The sequence below is a fragment of the Coenobita brevimanus genome, chromosome 90 (genome assembly GCF_032717465.1).
Source record: "Coenobita brevimanus isolate Jiangsu-jjx chromosome 90, ASM3271746v2, whole genome shotgun sequence".
NCBI classification, from domain to species: domain Eukaryota; kingdom Metazoa; phylum Arthropoda; class Malacostraca; order Decapoda; family Coenobitidae; genus Coenobita; species Coenobita brevimanus.
Window position 1 is genome coordinate 34,830,483 of NC_137043.1, and position 18,190 is coordinate 34,848,672.

At 42.3% G+C, this 18,190-nt stretch overlaps 1 protein-coding gene across 1 annotated transcript in view; it reads left to right on the plus strand.

Moving 5' to 3' along the window:
- The window catches only part of LOC145411670 (uncharacterized), a 70,259-nt gene extending 53,468 nt beyond the window's left edge, over positions 1-16,791 (plus strand). Inside the window, exons 3-9 of the mRNA XM_080281676.1 lie at positions 7,718-7,878; positions 10,085-10,204; positions 10,552-10,689; positions 11,737-11,869; positions 12,081-12,230; positions 14,460-14,648; positions 16,600-16,791. Coding sequence (XP_080137802.1) covers positions 7,718-7,878; positions 10,085-10,204; positions 10,552-10,689; positions 11,737-11,869; positions 12,081-12,230; positions 14,460-14,648; positions 16,600-16,719 — 1,011 coding nt within the window. The 3' untranslated portion in view covers positions 16,720-16,791. The remainder of the gene's footprint in view (positions 1-7,717; positions 7,879-10,084; positions 10,205-10,551; positions 10,690-11,736; positions 11,870-12,080; positions 12,231-14,459; positions 14,649-16,599) is intronic.
- Positions 16,792-18,190: the final 1,399 nt, after the last annotated feature.

Below are 18,190 nucleotides of genomic sequence, written 5' to 3' on the forward strand. Positions count from 1 at the left end.
AAGCAGTTGAAATTCGGTGGTGTAATGTGGATGCTCAATGATGGTTATGGGATTTGGAGTTTATTTGGGTGCGGAGTTATGGAATTTTTATATTTAGATGTGCTGCTGCTGATTTGGATGTATGCTTAGGCGCGCAGTTAAAATTAGACGTACAGTAGGACGTTTGGATACATTCTTGGAACACTTAATTGGAGGCTGTAGTTTACTGGATGTTAAATTAGACGCGCAGGTAAGGGAGGGTTATTTCAACGCATAATTAGGTGCGCAGTTGAGATCAGTCTTGAATGTACAGTTTAAGAAACCTTTATGGGCGCATGATTGGATTCTTAATTGGGTGCATGGTAGTGATTAATCAGACGCACGAAGTGAAAACGTGAGGAATTCTTCATTGGACGTTGTTGCGCAGTTAGGTGAAGATTGAGCAGAATACGAGTTGCATGCGCACCTACGGGAATGTTAATGGGACGTATAATTGGTTGTACTTATATGCGCAGGTGAAATTAAGTAAAGCTCATTTAGATGTTCGTGTAGGGAAAAGGAGACGCTGAGGTGGAAAGGCCGGGATCGGGATGGAGAGGCCGTGATCGGGATGGAGAGGCCGGGATCGGGGTGGAGAGGATCGGATCGAAGTGGAGAGGCCGGGATCGGGGTGGAGAGGCCGGGATCGGGATGGAGAGGTCGGGATCGGGTTGGAGACGGTAGGATCGAAGTGGAGGGGGTGGGATCGAAGTGGAGAGGGTGGGATCGGGGTGGAGAGGGTAGGATCGAAGTGGAGAGGGCGGGATCGAGGGGGAAAGGCCGGGATCGGGGTGGAGAGGCAGGGATCGGGGTGGAGAGGGAGGCTGGGATCGGGGTGGAGAGGGAGGCCGGGATCGGGGTGGAGAGGGTGGGATCGAGGTGGAGAGGCCGGGATCGGGGTGGAGAGGGTGGAATCGGTGAGGATACGGTGGAATCGGTGTGGATAGGGTGGAATCGGGGTGGAGAGGCTGGGATTGGGATGGAGAGGGCGGGATCGGGGTGGAGAGGGCGGGATCGGGGTGGAGATGCCGGGATCGGGGTGGAGGGGGCGGGATCGGGGTGGAGAGGCCGGGATCGGGATGAAGAGGAGGGACGTTGAGTGGAGAGGTGGAGAGGAGGGAGGTTGGATGGAGAGGGGAGTAGGTGGTGGATCAGAGGCGGTGCATGGAGAGGGGTGAGAAGCGGTGAATCAAAGGCAACGGGTGGAGAGGGTGGGATCGAGGTGGAGAGGCCGGGATCGGGGTGGAGAGGGTGGAATCGATGTGGATAGGGTGGAATCGGGGTGGAGGGGGCGGGATCGGGGTAGAGAGGCCGGGATCGGGGTGGAGAGGCCGGGATCGGGGTGGAGAGGGTGGGATCGAGGTGGAGAGGCCGGGATCGGGGTGGAGCGGGTGGAATCGGTGTGGATAGGGTGGAATCGGTGTGGAGAGGCTGGGATTGGGATGAAGAGGGCGGGATCGGGGTGGAGAGGGCGGGATCGGGGTAGAGTGGCCGGGATCGGGGTGGAGAGGCCGGGATCGGGATGAAGAGGAGGGACGTTGAGTGGAGAGGTGGAGAGGAGGGAGATTGGATGGAGAGGGGAGTAGGTGGTGGATCAGAGGCGGTGCATGGAGAGGGGTAAGAAACGGTGAATCAAAGGCAACGGGTGGAGAGTAGATGGGTGGAGAGGGGGAGAGACGAGGGCGGGGGCTGGAGAGAGGGTTTAGTGGAGACTGAGTGGCAGGAGAGGTAAAGGGTGAGGCAGAGTGGAGAGGAAAGGAAGGGGAAGAGAATGGTTAGGGATGAGGGAAAAGGGAGAGAAGGTTAAGAAGGAGTTGTTAGGGCAAGGGAATTGAAGGGCTAAAGGAGAGGAAGAGTGATTAGGAGAGGGAATGATTAGGACCTTAGGGAGGAAGAGGGAGCAATTAAGGAGAAAACTGAAAGATTTGTCAGGAAGGAGGGTGCTACGGGAAGAGAATAGTTAGAATGGAGTAAGAGGGACAGTGATTAGTATGGAGAAAGCGAATGGTTGGGAATGAGGGTGAGTGAATCTAAGTTAGTTTGGTTAGAGGAAGAGAAGAGCTAGGGTATGGTTAGAAGGGGGAAGGATGAGGTGTTAAGAAACTGCTTAGGAAGGTGGAAAGGGAGCCTAACGATGGAAGACGTGGAGGCAGAGGAACATAATGGAGAAAGAACTGGATGATGCCCACTAACTCCACACTTAATGAAGGTGAGAATATACAGTAATTATTTCATTATGTATTTTTACTTCTAGTGGCTAATAAATGTCTTAATATTGTCATCCATCCCTTCTTAAAGTGGCGGCAAGATGTTACCCTGTAATGTCTTGTAATTAAAAAAAAAAATTGTGAATGTGCGAGTGAAGTTGTGCCTTGAATGAGTGAGCAGGTGTGTTTAAAATAATTTTTATTAACGACCACGATTGCAGCCACAACATTAATCAGTCAACCACCACCAGTATAACCATTATCGCCATCTCGTAAGCTAGAGACCCTACAAGCAGTGTCTCGGCATGTAAAGAATGTTTTTGCATTTGTATGAATAATCAGACCTTTTCACTGTGAGGATTTTTCAGGTAAACAATATAGCATTATGAATAAATTGTTCGATGTAATAACCCATTCACTATGCTAATGCTTTTCCCATTATACTCGACTGTACGTTTAACGTATGATAAACAATCCCATGCTTTCCATTGATTGCTGTCACCACCACGTTATTTTTTATTCATCGTAAACGGGACTGCTCTCAAGTGACAACAACTCCATCAGTTCGATTACTTATTCCTGCTGCCTCCCAACCATTTATTCCTTTCGTTGACTAACCGAACTGGAGCAGTGAGCTTTCATTAACTCCCTCATTGCTAGACATCAGCCAAAGACTGGATGATAGACTCGTGGTGGCTCAGTTAAAATTAAGTCATTGGACTGAAGGGGTTTAAAAACTAAGCTGAAAGGGTCAGTTGTTAATGGAAAGACTTCAATTGCAGTGATTGTATTAGATTACTGATACAAGCTCCCGAGTCTCCGATGATTGGATCAGTAGAGCATGCACCTGCCATTATAATTCAGGCACCGATTTATATTTTCGGATCAGTGATTCCATTTAATTGAAGAAGAAGTTGTGTACCTAAATATATGGTATAAATATCGTATATGAATGTTATAACAGAATAGTTTCAGTAAGAGGATTGCTAATAAATTCTGAGGAACTCTGATGTCAGCCTAAATCAGACGTAAGGTAATTCCGATAGGAATTATTCTCCTCTTTGCCAAAGTTCTGGATCCGGCCCTGATTTTTCACCTAAATTCAGCCCCACCCAGAGGTGACATTCATGGTGCAGTAATATTATACTTTAATGGGTTCTCACATGTTAGCATCGCGTTGAGTCTCCCAGCTAAATGTTGCCACATCCCTTGGACCTACGGACCAGTTTCCTTGATCCTTTTGCCCCTTCGGTCCAGTGTTAATTATTGCCCCTTACAGACTCTTTTATTCAGTATTGGGACAACGTCATGTAGTGAAGGGGTAAATAGTTATATTTCACCTCCTGTTCTGGGTGTAGCAAGAACAGAAGAAATAAATCACTGGGTTAAAGCGGTTTTGTTGTAAGTTTGTTTGCATTATGTAATGTACACTGAGCAGTAACAATTGGAAATATAAACTTAAACTTTGGTGTACAGTATTTGTATTAATCTAGTACAAGTGCCTGTAATTGTGAATGTAAGAATAGTGAATGGGAGACTTAACAGCGCTGTAAGGGGATGCGAGTATTTTGGAAGCTAAGTACAATATAGTTTTTTTTTTTTTTTTTTTTTTTCAAGTTTCTTAAGTTATGTACAGCATTCTAATTGTTACTTTACTCCTTACTTAGTACTTATTGAAGAGTGGATTGCCGTAATTTGAACTCTTGAGTTCAGGAAGGAACAAAACATTATCTGATCATGCAGGTTGTATACAGTATGAATTGATAATTATGAGCAAATTTTTACTTGGGCATATACTGTAGCCCTCAATGATATGTACAAAGTATATAATTTAGTACTGTAATTCCTTCACGTGCGGTGCTGAACTTTAAGAATGAGAGTTTGCCATTAAAGTGGCTTTAATAGATTTACATATTTGCAGTTGTAAGAAATGAAATTGTGCAAGGGAAGTTTGCATGGCTACAGGTATAGAAGGGGAGGCCAGTTAAAGCCTTACCTGTTCAGTACTGTACCTTCCGTAATGTAGAGGTTCCCTTGTAATACATGTGCAAAGTTAAAGCAAGAGCAGATGCGTGACTGAGTGTTTGGTATTGCTGATTGCGAAGCTACCGGCCTGTTAGCACCAGGGTTCAGATCCTGGTGTCGACGGCAAGTGTCACTCTGATCAAGTATCCATTCATCCTTTATGGGTTGGTAGGTAAAATGAGGACCGTGGATAACACCTAGGGGAGGTAACTGTGGTAACCTACCCTCATTGCCGGTAAGCAAGGTATGGGAACATCTGTTTGGCTCATTGGTCGTGCACGCATTTCGAGCGCGGGGGCCTGAGTCCGAATTCCGGCCTGGACGGTGTGGTTAAGTCTCATTTAGGTTATTACACTAATATGAAGAAATTGTTCAAAGGTCTGAACTTAAGAAAATTTTAATTGCCAGTGTATGCTATGAAATTTTCAGATTTAGCTAAGCTAGCTGCTTGGAAAATACCTGCATTGTCACAGCGCTGGGCCGCTGGCACATACGCCGGCTGTGCGGAGTGCGGATGAAGTGGGTCTTGACTTCTTCATTCCTGTGGCTTTTATATTAAGCTATTCATGTCACCAGCAGATGACTTCATTCAGTCTAATCTTGTAGTTTCAGCTAGATCATCCAATCCTTTTATCCCTTCTGGACTGCAGGGAGCAGGGCTAAATTATATCCAGCCATTTGAGGAGAGACGAGCATTCTTCCCTGAGTGGCTCTTGAGCAGTTAACCCTAACTACCCTTTGATTTAACCATGTGACTTAAGTCTGGTTGGAGGGCTTAAACCCACTAACTTAGACCACTAGGCATACATTTGTTGGGTATGCATGGTTACCACGCAGCTTAGTAAGAGGTTTTCTGGATTACGGAAAATAATTTACATTACGACCATGTAGTCACTGAAGGTAGCAGTAGATTAATGAGTGCGGAAAGCTTCTAAAATTCATTTTTCGCATTGAACGGTACATTCCTTGGTAATACACATTTTATTTGAGGCAGTAGGAGCACCTTACCAAATTAGTTGTTTTTCCTGATAGTCTGTTATATTTTCCTTATTATTTCTAAGGTGGAAAGTAAACGTTTCATGCGAAATTTGTTTCCCCTGTTGTTTTTGGCAGTGTTCCGCTAGGCCAGTTCGTTTGATATTTCAGGCGTATAATTATAATGGTGGAAGGGACTGCCCTAAACCTAAGTGTTTAATTAAACCTAACCAAACCTAGCTTAACTGTACCTAATCATTTAGTCTAACCTAACCTAGCCCAACTCAGCCTGACCTAACCTAGCCACACCTAACGTAGCATCCAGTTGGGAAGTTGGGAAACGAAATCCACCTGTCAGTACGTTGAGTAAGAATCTTCCATTACGAATTTACGCTGTAAACAAACAACAGGAGGTAAGGAACGTGATGATAAAAGCTGTTTTTTTTTTTTTTTTTTTTTTTTTTTTTTTTTAGCAGGAAAAGGTAATTTACCGCCCTGGAAGTAGAAAAAATACAGTACACAAACTGGAGGAATATGAATTGAATTCAGAAGGTCCTTATACCGCCTCAAATAAAGCATATGTTTACCATTTCCTTTACTGTGGAAATGATTTCTTGCAAGCGAGAATCCCTGCTTAAAAAGCCCCTCCAGTTACGAACTGTATAGTGTAGTTGTAAATATTGGCGGGCATCCATTTGTCCGCGCTCTGTGCTCCGTGTCCTTGTCCGTATTCGTGTCAGTGGGAAAATCGAACATATGGGAAAAGGTAAAGAAGCATCCAGTGATCCGTTCCGTATCCGTGTCCGATCTGTGTCTGCGAGGAATCGCGCAGTGAGCGATTTGTCACGGACCCTGATGACCATGGAAGCTGTTGTGGGTGCCACGTGACTTACCCAGAAAGCCACACAACATCACAGTTACTAGTATAACTTGTTATACCCACTTTCACAACCATTTCTTCCACCTGGTGAAGCACTTGCGTGAATTGTTCTCTTGTCAGTCTGAAATAATGAACAAACCTGTTCCTCATCCAATACTAGTTCCCTTACCAAGTGGTAGTATGCACCATGGTCGCTACGCCTTTAAAGGAAGTCATTAATCCACCACCTATGTTTTCCTTTCTAGGCATTCTCATGGCGTCTGTTAAGGATTATCCCTGCCTTAAGGAGAAAATGGTCATGTTCTTCAAGTGCTTGACACAGCCGCCGTAACTGACTGGCCAAAACACGGACCTCATACGTAGTCTTTACGGATGACACAGAGGACGGAGCACGGACAAGTGGATGCCCGTCCTACTCAGAGCTAACTAAAAAAGAACTTGCTTTGAGCAAAATTAATGAAAACATGGATTATGGTAACAAATTCTACGGCAGTAATTTTATGGCAAGCAAAATTACACTCACGACCGGTACATGTTATTAACCCCCGCGTCCCGCTGACGTGAAAGAATTTCCACACGTTTTGTCACTGCCAATCCCGTTGATGTACATAAACGCGAATCAATTGCAAGGTTCCTAATTTGCACAATTTTCAATTTTCGCGAGTGATTTTTGGTACATATACACGGGACACCTTCCTCTACAAGATGCCAGGCAGGGACAATGCCTTACCCAGCATGACCTCCCCCCCCCCCCACCGCATGCCATTGTCTCGGCAATTCACCTGTTACCAGTGTCCTGGCCAGTAAAGACATGTCGTGCCACGGTACGAAATTCAGGGCCAGAGTGATTCCCCAATCGTTGACAATGTGGAGAACAAACTTTACACAGCATTAGAGGAAGAAACAGTCAGAAATGATCAGGTAATGTTGCCAAAAAAGGTCAGGTATGTTGTGTTTCGTGAGTGAAACAATGCTTATATTGCCTATATTACAGTGTGAAAACCAATAAACTCTCGTACTACATATAAATTCGTACCAAATAAATACCGTTTATGAGTGGTGTGGAATGGTTACCCTCCCATAGAACTCGTTTTCTTTGGAGCCAGCCTGATAGAAAACATAGTAAGGTGAGGAGGCACTGCTACCTGTATCAAGTATTTTAAACCTCAGGTGAGCGATTTATTCTATGATTTTTCGATGTTTCTCACCAAAAGCGGAGGTTTGAGCAAAAAAAAAAAAAAAAAAAAAATCGGGATTAGGGGGAGTCAGTGGTGGAAAAGTGGTCGGGACTCAAGTATTTCATTACCTGATTTCGGCGCTGTTATTGCAATATTATTTTGCCCTAGTCATACTGACACAAGGCTTTTATATTTAGCAGATAAATCCTAGCGAAGGCTTAAAATAATTCATTAATAACTCTCCGTTGAACGTGAGGGAAAGCGTAACAGCAAAAGTGTTTTCATTGAGTAGATTCGGGTTGTTATTGGGTAAGCTTGGAATTGAATATCGACTTAAGTTGGGCATTTGCAGCTGTCAAGGGGAGGGGTGGTTGAACCACATACATTCCCGCAGAGTTTATTTGTGTAAGACACATGAGGCATCCAATCACCAGAAGGCTATCAAAACTTCAGGTTCTGTAGATCTGAAGGATAGTGGGAGCGTGATGAATGAGGATCGCCATGACTCTGCTCTGGCAGAGGTGCTGGCCCAGGAGGGCAACAATCTCCCAGCATTTTTCAACGCTGTTTTCGGGTTTCTGTCACGGCATTGTCCGTAAGTTGTCATATATTGATAGCAAGTAAGCATGATAATGGAAGTGTGTATGTGGGTAACTTCATGTACAAAGGTTAGGGATGGAGGTGGTTTCAGAAATTTTTAGCAAACCCAAACTTTTACCAGCAACCCAAGTTTTATACCATCTCTTATACCTTTGGGTTAACATCATGATGATGATCATTAACCCTTACTTCAGTGGGTGCATAGAGTTCAGCCGTATGAGTGGAAAATGTTAGAAGTCCTGGTATTACTTATTTTGAGGGACAACCTTGTCATCTTGCAAATGTTGTTGAGCAAACCTATCAACCACAGGTGCACAGTTGCCCCAACAGGACTGTCCTATGCTATAGACTCATCTTCCCTCATGGTGGGCAGCACCTTACCACAGTGACCCCTAGGGAGGGGGGGAAAGAATACTTCCCCAGTATCCCCACTTGTCATTAAAGGCGACTAAAAGAGGCCTTTTTTTCTCCAGTCTTCTTCTCCCTACTCTCTTCTTTGGCTACTCTGTCTTACCTCTCTTCTTGATATTTCCATGTTTCTTCTATTTATTTTCTTCTACAGTGCCAATATAGCCATATTATGGCTTGGTGCTAATGCTTCATGATTCATTCATTCCTCACCACAGTAAGGCGCAGGGAAAAGTATGAAGGTTTGGTTCCTGGGTGATGTTTCATTTGTTTCTCCACCCAGTTAACAGAGGCACCATAGTAGGCTCCTCCCACACCTGTGATCTGGTTGTATGGTTACCGCCCAATATTGTAAATGATTTTCTGGATTACAGAAAACCATAAGGCTTGTTGCTCATGGTAGAACCATTTGGGGTGGAAAGAAGAGTAATGAAAAGTGACAGGAAAGAAAGGGAAAGGTAGGAAGAGAGGAGAGCAGACACAGAAACAGTATGCCAGAGGTGATGGAAGTAGGCAGCACAGTCAGCACAGCATCAAGTGAGTTGATATTTTGTGCATGTAGGATATGCAATCAGCAGGTTCAGTCATTCTGATGAACTTTTCTTCTATACATTTCAGTTGTGAATGGTTGATAGGTAATTTCAACCAAGTATGTCTCTTGACATCTAACATATTGCCAATATACTGGGAATCGAACCAGAGACTCTCATGTGTGAACGAGGCAGCATACCACTACACCATGACCAGGTAAAAATATCTCTTATTGTCAGTCTTGTAACCAATGTTCCTCTGACTCCCAACTGTGAGATCGAGAGGATGAGACAACCCCATGGCACTCGGGTTAGTAGATGCATTTAATTTATCCCAAGCACTTACGGCAAGCCTGAATGAAGGGAGAAACCTGGACTGTACACAGGAAAAATCATTGTAACATGGGTTACAAGATTGTAACATTGGTTACAAGATATCACCTGGTTGTGATATACCGGTAGTGGTATGCTGCCAGGCTAACACCTGATAATCCTGGGTTCGATTCCCGGCATATTGGCAACATGTTAGATTATTTTTCCTGTGAACAGTACAGGTTTCTCCCTTCATTCTGGCTTTCCATAAGTGCTTGGGATAGATTAAATGCATCTATTTGCCTGAGTGCCAGGGGGGACTGTTTCATCCTCTCAGGCTCACAGTTGGGAGTCGGAGGAACATTGGTTACAAGATTGTGACAATGTGAGATAACTTACCTGGTTGTGGTGTAGTGGTATGCGCCTCTCCCACACCTGAGAGTTCATGATTCAATTCCTAGCATATTGGCAATATGTTAGATTATTTTTCCAGTGTACAATGAATGACACAACTATTCAGTTCCGTCCCAAGATAATTTACACCTGGCAAATGAAACCCCTGTCTCTATTAGTGTGTGTTGCAAATGGTTCGATTATTCCACTATATATTTGTCAGACTTTGGAAAGATAGTTATGTCTTTCATTGTACAGTACAAGTTTCTCCCTTTATGTCTCTGGACAGTTGATTTTGAGTTTTTCCCAAGTTGGCTTTGAAAAATGCCCAACCTAGGTCTAGATGATGTTCACTTGTTAGGTGAAATTAGACTGAAGTTAGAACTTTATAGCCATTCACTTGTTAGGTGAAATTAGGCTGAAATTAGAACTTTATAGCCAGTTTGTATGTGTGTATATATATATATATATATATATATATATATATATATATTATATATATATATATATATACAACCACCTAGAATAAGCTCCAAAAACCTTCCCCCTATCCCCCAGAGATGAGATATATGGGCGCACTCAAATCTCAGGAGAGCACTTGGTCAGCCAGTCATACTGCAGGTGGCGGCAGCGCTATTTAGACAAGAAAGCCCAGGAATTGCTTGAAGCTTCTCATTGGTGAGGACCTAGAAGTTGTCTTGAGAGCAATATCGGAGGTACAGTCTTATACATTACGTTCATTTATCTAGTACTGGTTTGTAATGCATGATTACCAGTATTATCCAGGTAGCCTATCACAGTTATAACAAAAACTTATGGTACCAAGTACCAGTACTTACTGTGTGTTTTAGCAGCATTAAGAATATCTTACCATACCAGGTACTGTTGCTGTAGGCTATACAGTAGAGTTGCATATTTCTAACTTCTTTGGCAAAGGTAAAAATGCACAGGTTCTGACATTCTTTTGTTAAAGTTTTTAAAAATAGTAAGATTAGCCTACAAACTGACATTATCATATTTTATAGTGAGGATGGCAGTGTTCCTGCAATAGTGGCAGAGGAGGTGGTTATGACAACAGCAACAGATCGTGATGAGCAGCAGATGACACCAGCACCACCCACCACTGAGGATGCTGATACAACATCCGCACTTGAGAACAAAGAGTGAGTAAATTGGCGAGTCTGTAGCCAGAGTTGAATATTTACCTGCAGTATTCTGACAGGTTTGTAACCAGAAATACTACATGAGTATTACGTACTGAAGCATTCAATGAACCATGGATATTCATAGTCTTAATATGAACTTTTGGCTATCTCCATATTATTTCAGTCAGTTGGGAGGGAACTCTTTAAAGCTATCAGTGTTAACCCCTTAGATGCACAAGAGTTTCCCACAAAATAAACAGGGTCCTATTTTCCCTCTATGGTACAGTAGATAGAATCCATACCATGAGAAACTGGAACTGGATGAATGTGATGTACCTGTCTATCTATCTGTCCATTGCCAGACACCTTAATCCCTTACGGGGTGGCCACAAACAAATCGCCTTCACATCACCCTGTCCCCCACCATTTCACTGCCCTGCTCCCAACTCACACCCCTCTCTTATATACCTCTCCACTCCATCCCTCCACCTCATCCTTGGCCTCCCCCTCCCTCTGTGATGTACCATATCAGTATAATGTACAGTATTTCAAAAGTTTCCTGCAGTGTAATTGGAGTCCTGTTTTCCTCTTATGGTATATGGAATCCACACCATAAGAAACTAGAAATGAATGATTATGATATGCAGTACCATATCTGTGTATCTGTTGCATAAGTCACATGCCAAGTTTATTCAGTGTGGCCAAGTCATTTATGCCTCCAGATTTATTACCACTTCCTCTTGCCACTCCAAGTATCCCTCCCACAAGTACTTCCCACCCCCTTTTCTATCTTATAGCCAATATACCTCTCCTCATTCCATCTACTGTAGTATGCCAGGGAAAAAAAAAAAAAATCGCACCTGTTGATACCATCACTGGATGTAGAATTTCAGAGTTAACCTTTTCTGCAGTTACTGACATAGCCTTTTTTTTTTTTTTTTTTCTGTCAGCAGATAATATTTTTTAGTTCAGCAGAATCATAGCATTCAATTAGTTAATGAACATATGAATATAATAGAAAAGGAGAAGTGTGTCAGTATTTCACTAGGAATGCAATTTGTCCAGGGGTGTGAGGCAGACTGGAGAGAGCCTGCATACTTTTAGTAGACCATGCCAGAAAAACTACTCCTGGACTCAGACAATTGAGGACTTGGAAGTGAGGGTCTCAGTTGCTCAAGGAATCAAGAAGGGTAAACAGGTAAGGCAGTACACAATAAAATTCTGCTATACTAATGAAAAGAAAAAAATCAAAAGAGAAGTTCTAGCTGTTAGAGGCTTCAAAAGCTATATTAGACATCTCTTCTCTGCTCCTGGACCACCTATGAATTTAATTAAAGCTGACACTAGATGATTTTCTTCTGTTGAGAGAAGTTCAAGCAACCAGTTGATAAAGATATGGTATTCAATAGGTACGAGTACAACTGCAGGCAGGGTCGATGGAAGTGTGTGTGGAGGGAGACAGCCCGGGGGCGTGGCAGGTGGAGATGGGAGGCACGTTCCCCCATGAGGTGCGAGCAGAAGAGTCTATGTGGTCCTTGGTCCCTGGTGAACATGTTTCGGTCAGTTTCTTAGCCAGCCACTCACCGTTTTAGTATTTTTTCTCTTGGATAGTTTGTGTATTTTTTTCTCATGGATATACCTGTACAGTAATTCTTCACTTAACGTTATGTGTGTTCCTGAAAGCTGCTGTGTTACGTGGAATTGGTGGAGTTCACATAAAGCGAGGACTGTGTTTGTACAAGAAAGGAAATCTTCCCAGATATCATAAAAGTATATTCAGAGTCAAAGATATGGATCAATATATATACAGTATAGGCTGTAGTACAGTGTTCTGTAAAGGTAACTGGAAGTGTCAGTATGTACTAAATAAGTTTAAAAAAAAAAAGTTATTCATTGTTGGGATAAATACTAGGAAGAGTTTTATCAACCTTGACCAGTGACGGCACATCCAGACCATTAATTTTGATAACGAACAGTGGCATGTTATATGAAAAGTGTTCCTAAGTTGATCAATAGTTATGTTATGACAAACATGTTAAGTGAAAGCTGTTGAATGAGAAATTACTGTAAAAGGTGTTGCCTCTGATTTTGTTCAGTGCACAGGAGCTACTTGATAGCAGTACTCATTTACTTCACCATTCACCTGAAATATGGAATAGGAAAGGGTGACAAGTGTATAACTACTGTATAGGGTGAGCCCATGTGCACCACGTAAAGAGGGAACTGCTTTGCTGCTTAATGATGAATGGATGAGAGAAATCATCATCATCATCATCATCCAGACCTTTCCCACCCTAGGGCAGGGTGAGGAGTAGCAATGTCCAGACAGCCCAAATTTGCCCAGTCCAATGGGCCACGCTTCCATTCTCTCATCCTTCAGGCCCCCGGAATCCTGGCTCTATCAGATACGTCAAAAACATTCACCACATTCTGTAGCTTCACATAAACATCCGATAGAGTCAGTCCGGATGCAGCCGTGTTAAAAAGGGGTGCCAAATCCCTGATCATGCACTTCTCCTCTCAACATTCATCCAGCCAGCTCAATCTCTTGTCGGTTCCCTAGCCTCACCGACTTCCAAACCTCTTCCTCACACACTCATCCACCATATCTCTCCACCTTCTCCTTGGCCTACCTTGCCTCCTCCTTCCTTCAACTTCACACAGATATACCTTTTTCACCACTCTCTTGTTATCCCTTCTCCCCACAAGACCATACCATCTCAGTAAACTCTCTTCGATTCTGGTGTCCACAGTCTTCCTCACTCCACATCTTTCACGAATCACATTATTTTGTATCCTATCCCCCCTCTGTACTCCACATGCATTCCTCAGCAGTCCCATCTCCACTGCTAGTACTCTTGACTTTTCATTTTCATGCCACACCAAAGTCTCACATCCATATGTTAAAGTTTGCACTAACACTCTTTCTTGTAAGCCTCATGCAACTGCAACACTCAAGCCTCTGTTTCTTGTCAAAGGCTTCATTGCACCAGCCACTTTTCTTCCCTGTATCACCCTACTTTCCAATTCTTTTGCATATTTTCCTCACTTTTCTATCACTGTACCCAGGTATTTGAACTCTCTCACCAATTCCAGTCTGTCTCCATTTTGTTACATGAATGGAGACAGACTGGAATTGAGAGAAAAGAGAAATTATTAAAATATGTCAGGTTTAAGTGTACGCTGGTGAAAATGGTGCTGTTTATTGCTTATGCTCCCTGTAATAATAGAGGTGTGGAAGAAAGGGAGAAGTAAAATTGGCAAGCAGGTATTCCTTTTTGTATTTTTAGTATCATGATAGTAAAAGCCATTTTGCTGTATATAGTATTGTTAAAATGGATATCTTTCCCATAGTACTTTTACAGATGTGAAATCAGCTGTTAGTTATCTTGCCAGAATCTTAAGTTCACACACCAGTAGTCATGTACATCCCACCATACCATCAGTGCTATAATGCTCTGTATTTTAATAGTATGATGCATTTTTTAAAATACAGTACTGTAACATAGTGTTTTGACAACCAGTCAGCATTGTAGTTCTTTTCCCTTACCTTGGCCAAGATCTGCATCCTTTTGTAGCTTATTTCACAAAAGTCAGTGACAGAAAAAGCTAATGCTACATTTTCTCATCCCATCCATATCACATATTGATGAGCAGAATTGTATTTTGTGTTGATGTGTTTGTACAACTCAGCATTTAAAATGAAGAGGTGGCAACAGGCCAAGTTAGAGTGAAAAGAGTATAGCATCTGATATCCTTCTGCCTCTCCCTGGTCCTTTCCTTTGTAGATCCACTTGGAGAAAAGTGAGGAGCGGTGGTGGGATCGGTTGCTTACCTCAGAGGATCCCATAGATGTTAGTAAGATTGAGACAGAGCGGGACTTTTCCACTTTACCTGAGGAAGAGAGGCAGCGGATTCGGGAGCTAATGTGGAACCATCATATGAAACAGCAGGGCAAGCCAACATCAGACCAGATGGTAAGAGAGGAGAGTACATCATCATCATTCTATCATCATCATCTTCATCCTCATCATCATCATCATCATCATCGTCGTCATTATCATCATCATCATCATCATCATCGTCGTCGTCGTCGTCGTCGTCATCATCATCATCATCATCATCATCATCATCTGGTGGTCCCTTTCACTATCTTAAGATGGAGTTAGGTTGTTGTTGTTGATCAGTCCCAGTTTGTCTGTCCTAGTAGACCCATCAACCATGGGCGAGCAACTGCCCCTTTAGGGCATTCCATGCAGTGAACCGATGTTCCCTTGCAGCTGACAGCACATACTACCGGTACCGTGAGGCACAGGTAAAAGTGGAGGTTTGGCTCCAGGGTGGATGCTGCTTTTGTGTCTCCACCCAAATATTAGGAGCACCATTATAGTCTCCACTTCACCTTGTGACATTGTTAATTGGTTACCACCCAGCTTTGTAAGTGTTTTCCTTGTTAACAGGAAAGCATTAGATGTGTCACACAGTGTTGAGCCACCTGAAAGAGAAAGAGAAGTAATCAAGAGTGACAGGAAGGAAAGTGAGAAGCAGGAAGAGAGGAGGGTAGACACAGAAATAGAATGATAAAGGTCTAGGATTCAGAAACTGAGAACATAATTTATGATATGGTGCATGTAGGCTGTAGTTTATTTATTGCTTTTCCCCACTATTGTGTAGGTCACTGATGTGTGGCCACTGTTTACCTTGGCTGCAGGCTTAGTAACTATCCATACCATTATCATTTTCATGCATTAAACTTCCAGTCACAAGTCTAGTACATAGTGGGAAAACCCAAGCTGAGACACATATTGTTACTGATCTTATTACATATCTCAGATAACTTTTTTTTTTTTTTTTTTTTTTTTTTTTTTTTTACAGTAGCCTCCAGCAGCTGTTCAGAAGTAATTACTATAGTTAATTGTGGCACTAGTCTTAGCTTTCAGTCTGTAAAAAAATGTCAGCTGTCTAATAAAATGCCCCATTATGGGTATTCCTTGAGAGGAAGCTTTGTGTCATTTTTAATGTACAATATGTAAAAGGTGATCTTTTTATGCTTTGGGTAGACCACTCTGTTTGAAAGCGTTAGAAATAATGAACCATTCAGCTCAAGGATATTCTCTTTAGTCTAATTACCACTAGGTAGTGTTATGCAAATATGGGAGGCCATGTTCTGGAAGGAATGGAGTGAATAATGGAGAATTCAGAATGAAGGCAAGTGAAATTGATGATGGAACAGTAGACTGTACAATACTAACTTAATATCCTTGTATTGCATAGATACAGTATATAAAAGGTAACTAGCAAGTGCTGTGTTTGATGATCATGAATTTTAGTCTCAGCAGTTTTTAGAGAGTACAGGTACCTACTGTAGTACAGTGTGTCATGAGTGTATCCATTTCTCTCTCTCTCTCTCTCTCAACCCTCCCCTTCATCCTTCTCCATTTCAGAGGGCAAAACATGCAACTAACAGTTCTTTCCAAATACTGTATTACATAATTTTTTAGCGGGTTCCAGCAGAGTTATACTATTTTTCTTCTTGTTATACCCCTCCTCTTCCCTTGTTCCAACATTCTGGACAAAGGAAGTTTACTCAGTGCAAACATGATTTCCCTAAGTCATGATATCCCATTTTATAGAAGTGTTTGGGAACAGAAGTCTAGCTAATATTTCACCTCTTCTTCACTCATTCTCCATCTGGATAATATTCCCAAACTAAAAGAGGCTTCTCATGTTTTTCTGCCCATAGATGATTCTCTTTGATATGATACAACTGGGATGAAAGTAATCGACATGGCCTAGGTGTGAAGTAGATGTAACGGACTAGTAGGCAAAATTTGTCCTGGGCTTTGCATGTAGTCAGTTAAATCCTGTTGTGATTTCTCATGTAGTTTGTGTTTTAATGACTAACTCACTCACTCCCCATCTCCCCAGAAGTTAGAAGGTGTGCTGAGAGAGGCTTGGGATGCAGAGGGTTCCCCATTCAAGGGCCAGCCATATGACCCATCCGTTATAGATCTGGCAGCTAGTGGGAACATCCTCGGAAACACCTGAATGCGCCTGGCTGCTGTATTCTCCTTGGTTAACCCTTGCATTCAGATTATTATCGATATTTTAGAAAGTGTATTGTAGGTACCTCCATATTATTTTATTCACATTATTATTATTATTATTATTTTAATTTTTTTAATAATAATAATAAACTGTAGGGGATAGATATAGCCTTCATTAATCCCTTCTCTTTAAGATATTTCCCATGCATTGAATGATAGTGTCTGGTGATAGCAAGAATTAACCCACATGAGACATCTTCAGGGTGAACAGGAATGCTCCATAGCATCTCTTCCTTACTGGCTTGTGTATTTATGAGGATTTTTTCAGTAGGATGATGTACTATATTTTTGCTGGTACCAGACAACACAATTAGCAGAGGAGAGTCCCCTTGTAGTAAATGTGTTAGAAGGGCAGTATCTAAGTCATGAATTCAAAATGTCTCCCAGGTTGAATACATTAATGTGCAGCTAGGAAATTTTAAGTAAAAATAATATCTTTGAACCAAAGCGTGATGGTGAAGTATGTAATATTTTCTTGTGTGTTAATCGTGTCCCCAGTGGAACGTGCATACTTTTCTTCTTTTGGAATGGTTTTCTGATTCACACACAGATAGCAAAGATAGACCTTCATTTTGTTTACTGCTGTAGTGCACTAGTCCTTTTGCCCTCTTATAATTTCGGAAGGATGCCTAGTGGCATAATGAGTTGACACTCCAACAATGAGATTCATTAGGTTCTATTTTTCTGAGGTGGTTGGACTTCATTGCTCATATACAGTACTGCCACTCAGGGATAAGCATTTGGTCACTCACCTTAACCCGCCCCATCCCGACATTTTTGGACCTTTTTTTTTTTTTTTTGTCCAAACGTCCGCTTTTGGTGAGAAACATCGAAAATTCATAGAGAAATTGCTCACCTGAGGTTTAAAATACGCGATTTAGGTACGAGTACTTCCTTACCTGACTGGGTGTTCTAACAGGCTGGCACCAAAGAAAATGAGTTCTATGGGAGGGTAACTATTTTATCCACTCATAAACAGTATTTATTTATTTACTTGGTACGAATTTATATGTAGTACAAGAGTACACTATATTGGTTTTCAAACAGTAATATAGGCATTATAAGCATTGTTTCACTCACTAACTCATCACCATTCATGACCTTTTTTTTCCCACATTACCTGATCATCATTTCTGACTGTTTCTTCCTCTAATGCTATGTAAACTTTGTCCTCCACATTGTCATCGATTGGGGAATCACTATGGCCCTGAATGTCTTTATTGGCCAGGTCACTGGTAACTGGTGAATTGCCGAGACAATGGCGTGCAGGGGGGAGGGGAGATTATGTGGTGTAAGGCATTGTTCCTGCTTGGCATCTTGTAGAGGAATAGAGGAAGGTGTCCCGTGTATACATGCCAAAAATCACTCGCGAAATCACTTGCGAAAATTGAAAATTGTGCAAATTAGGGATC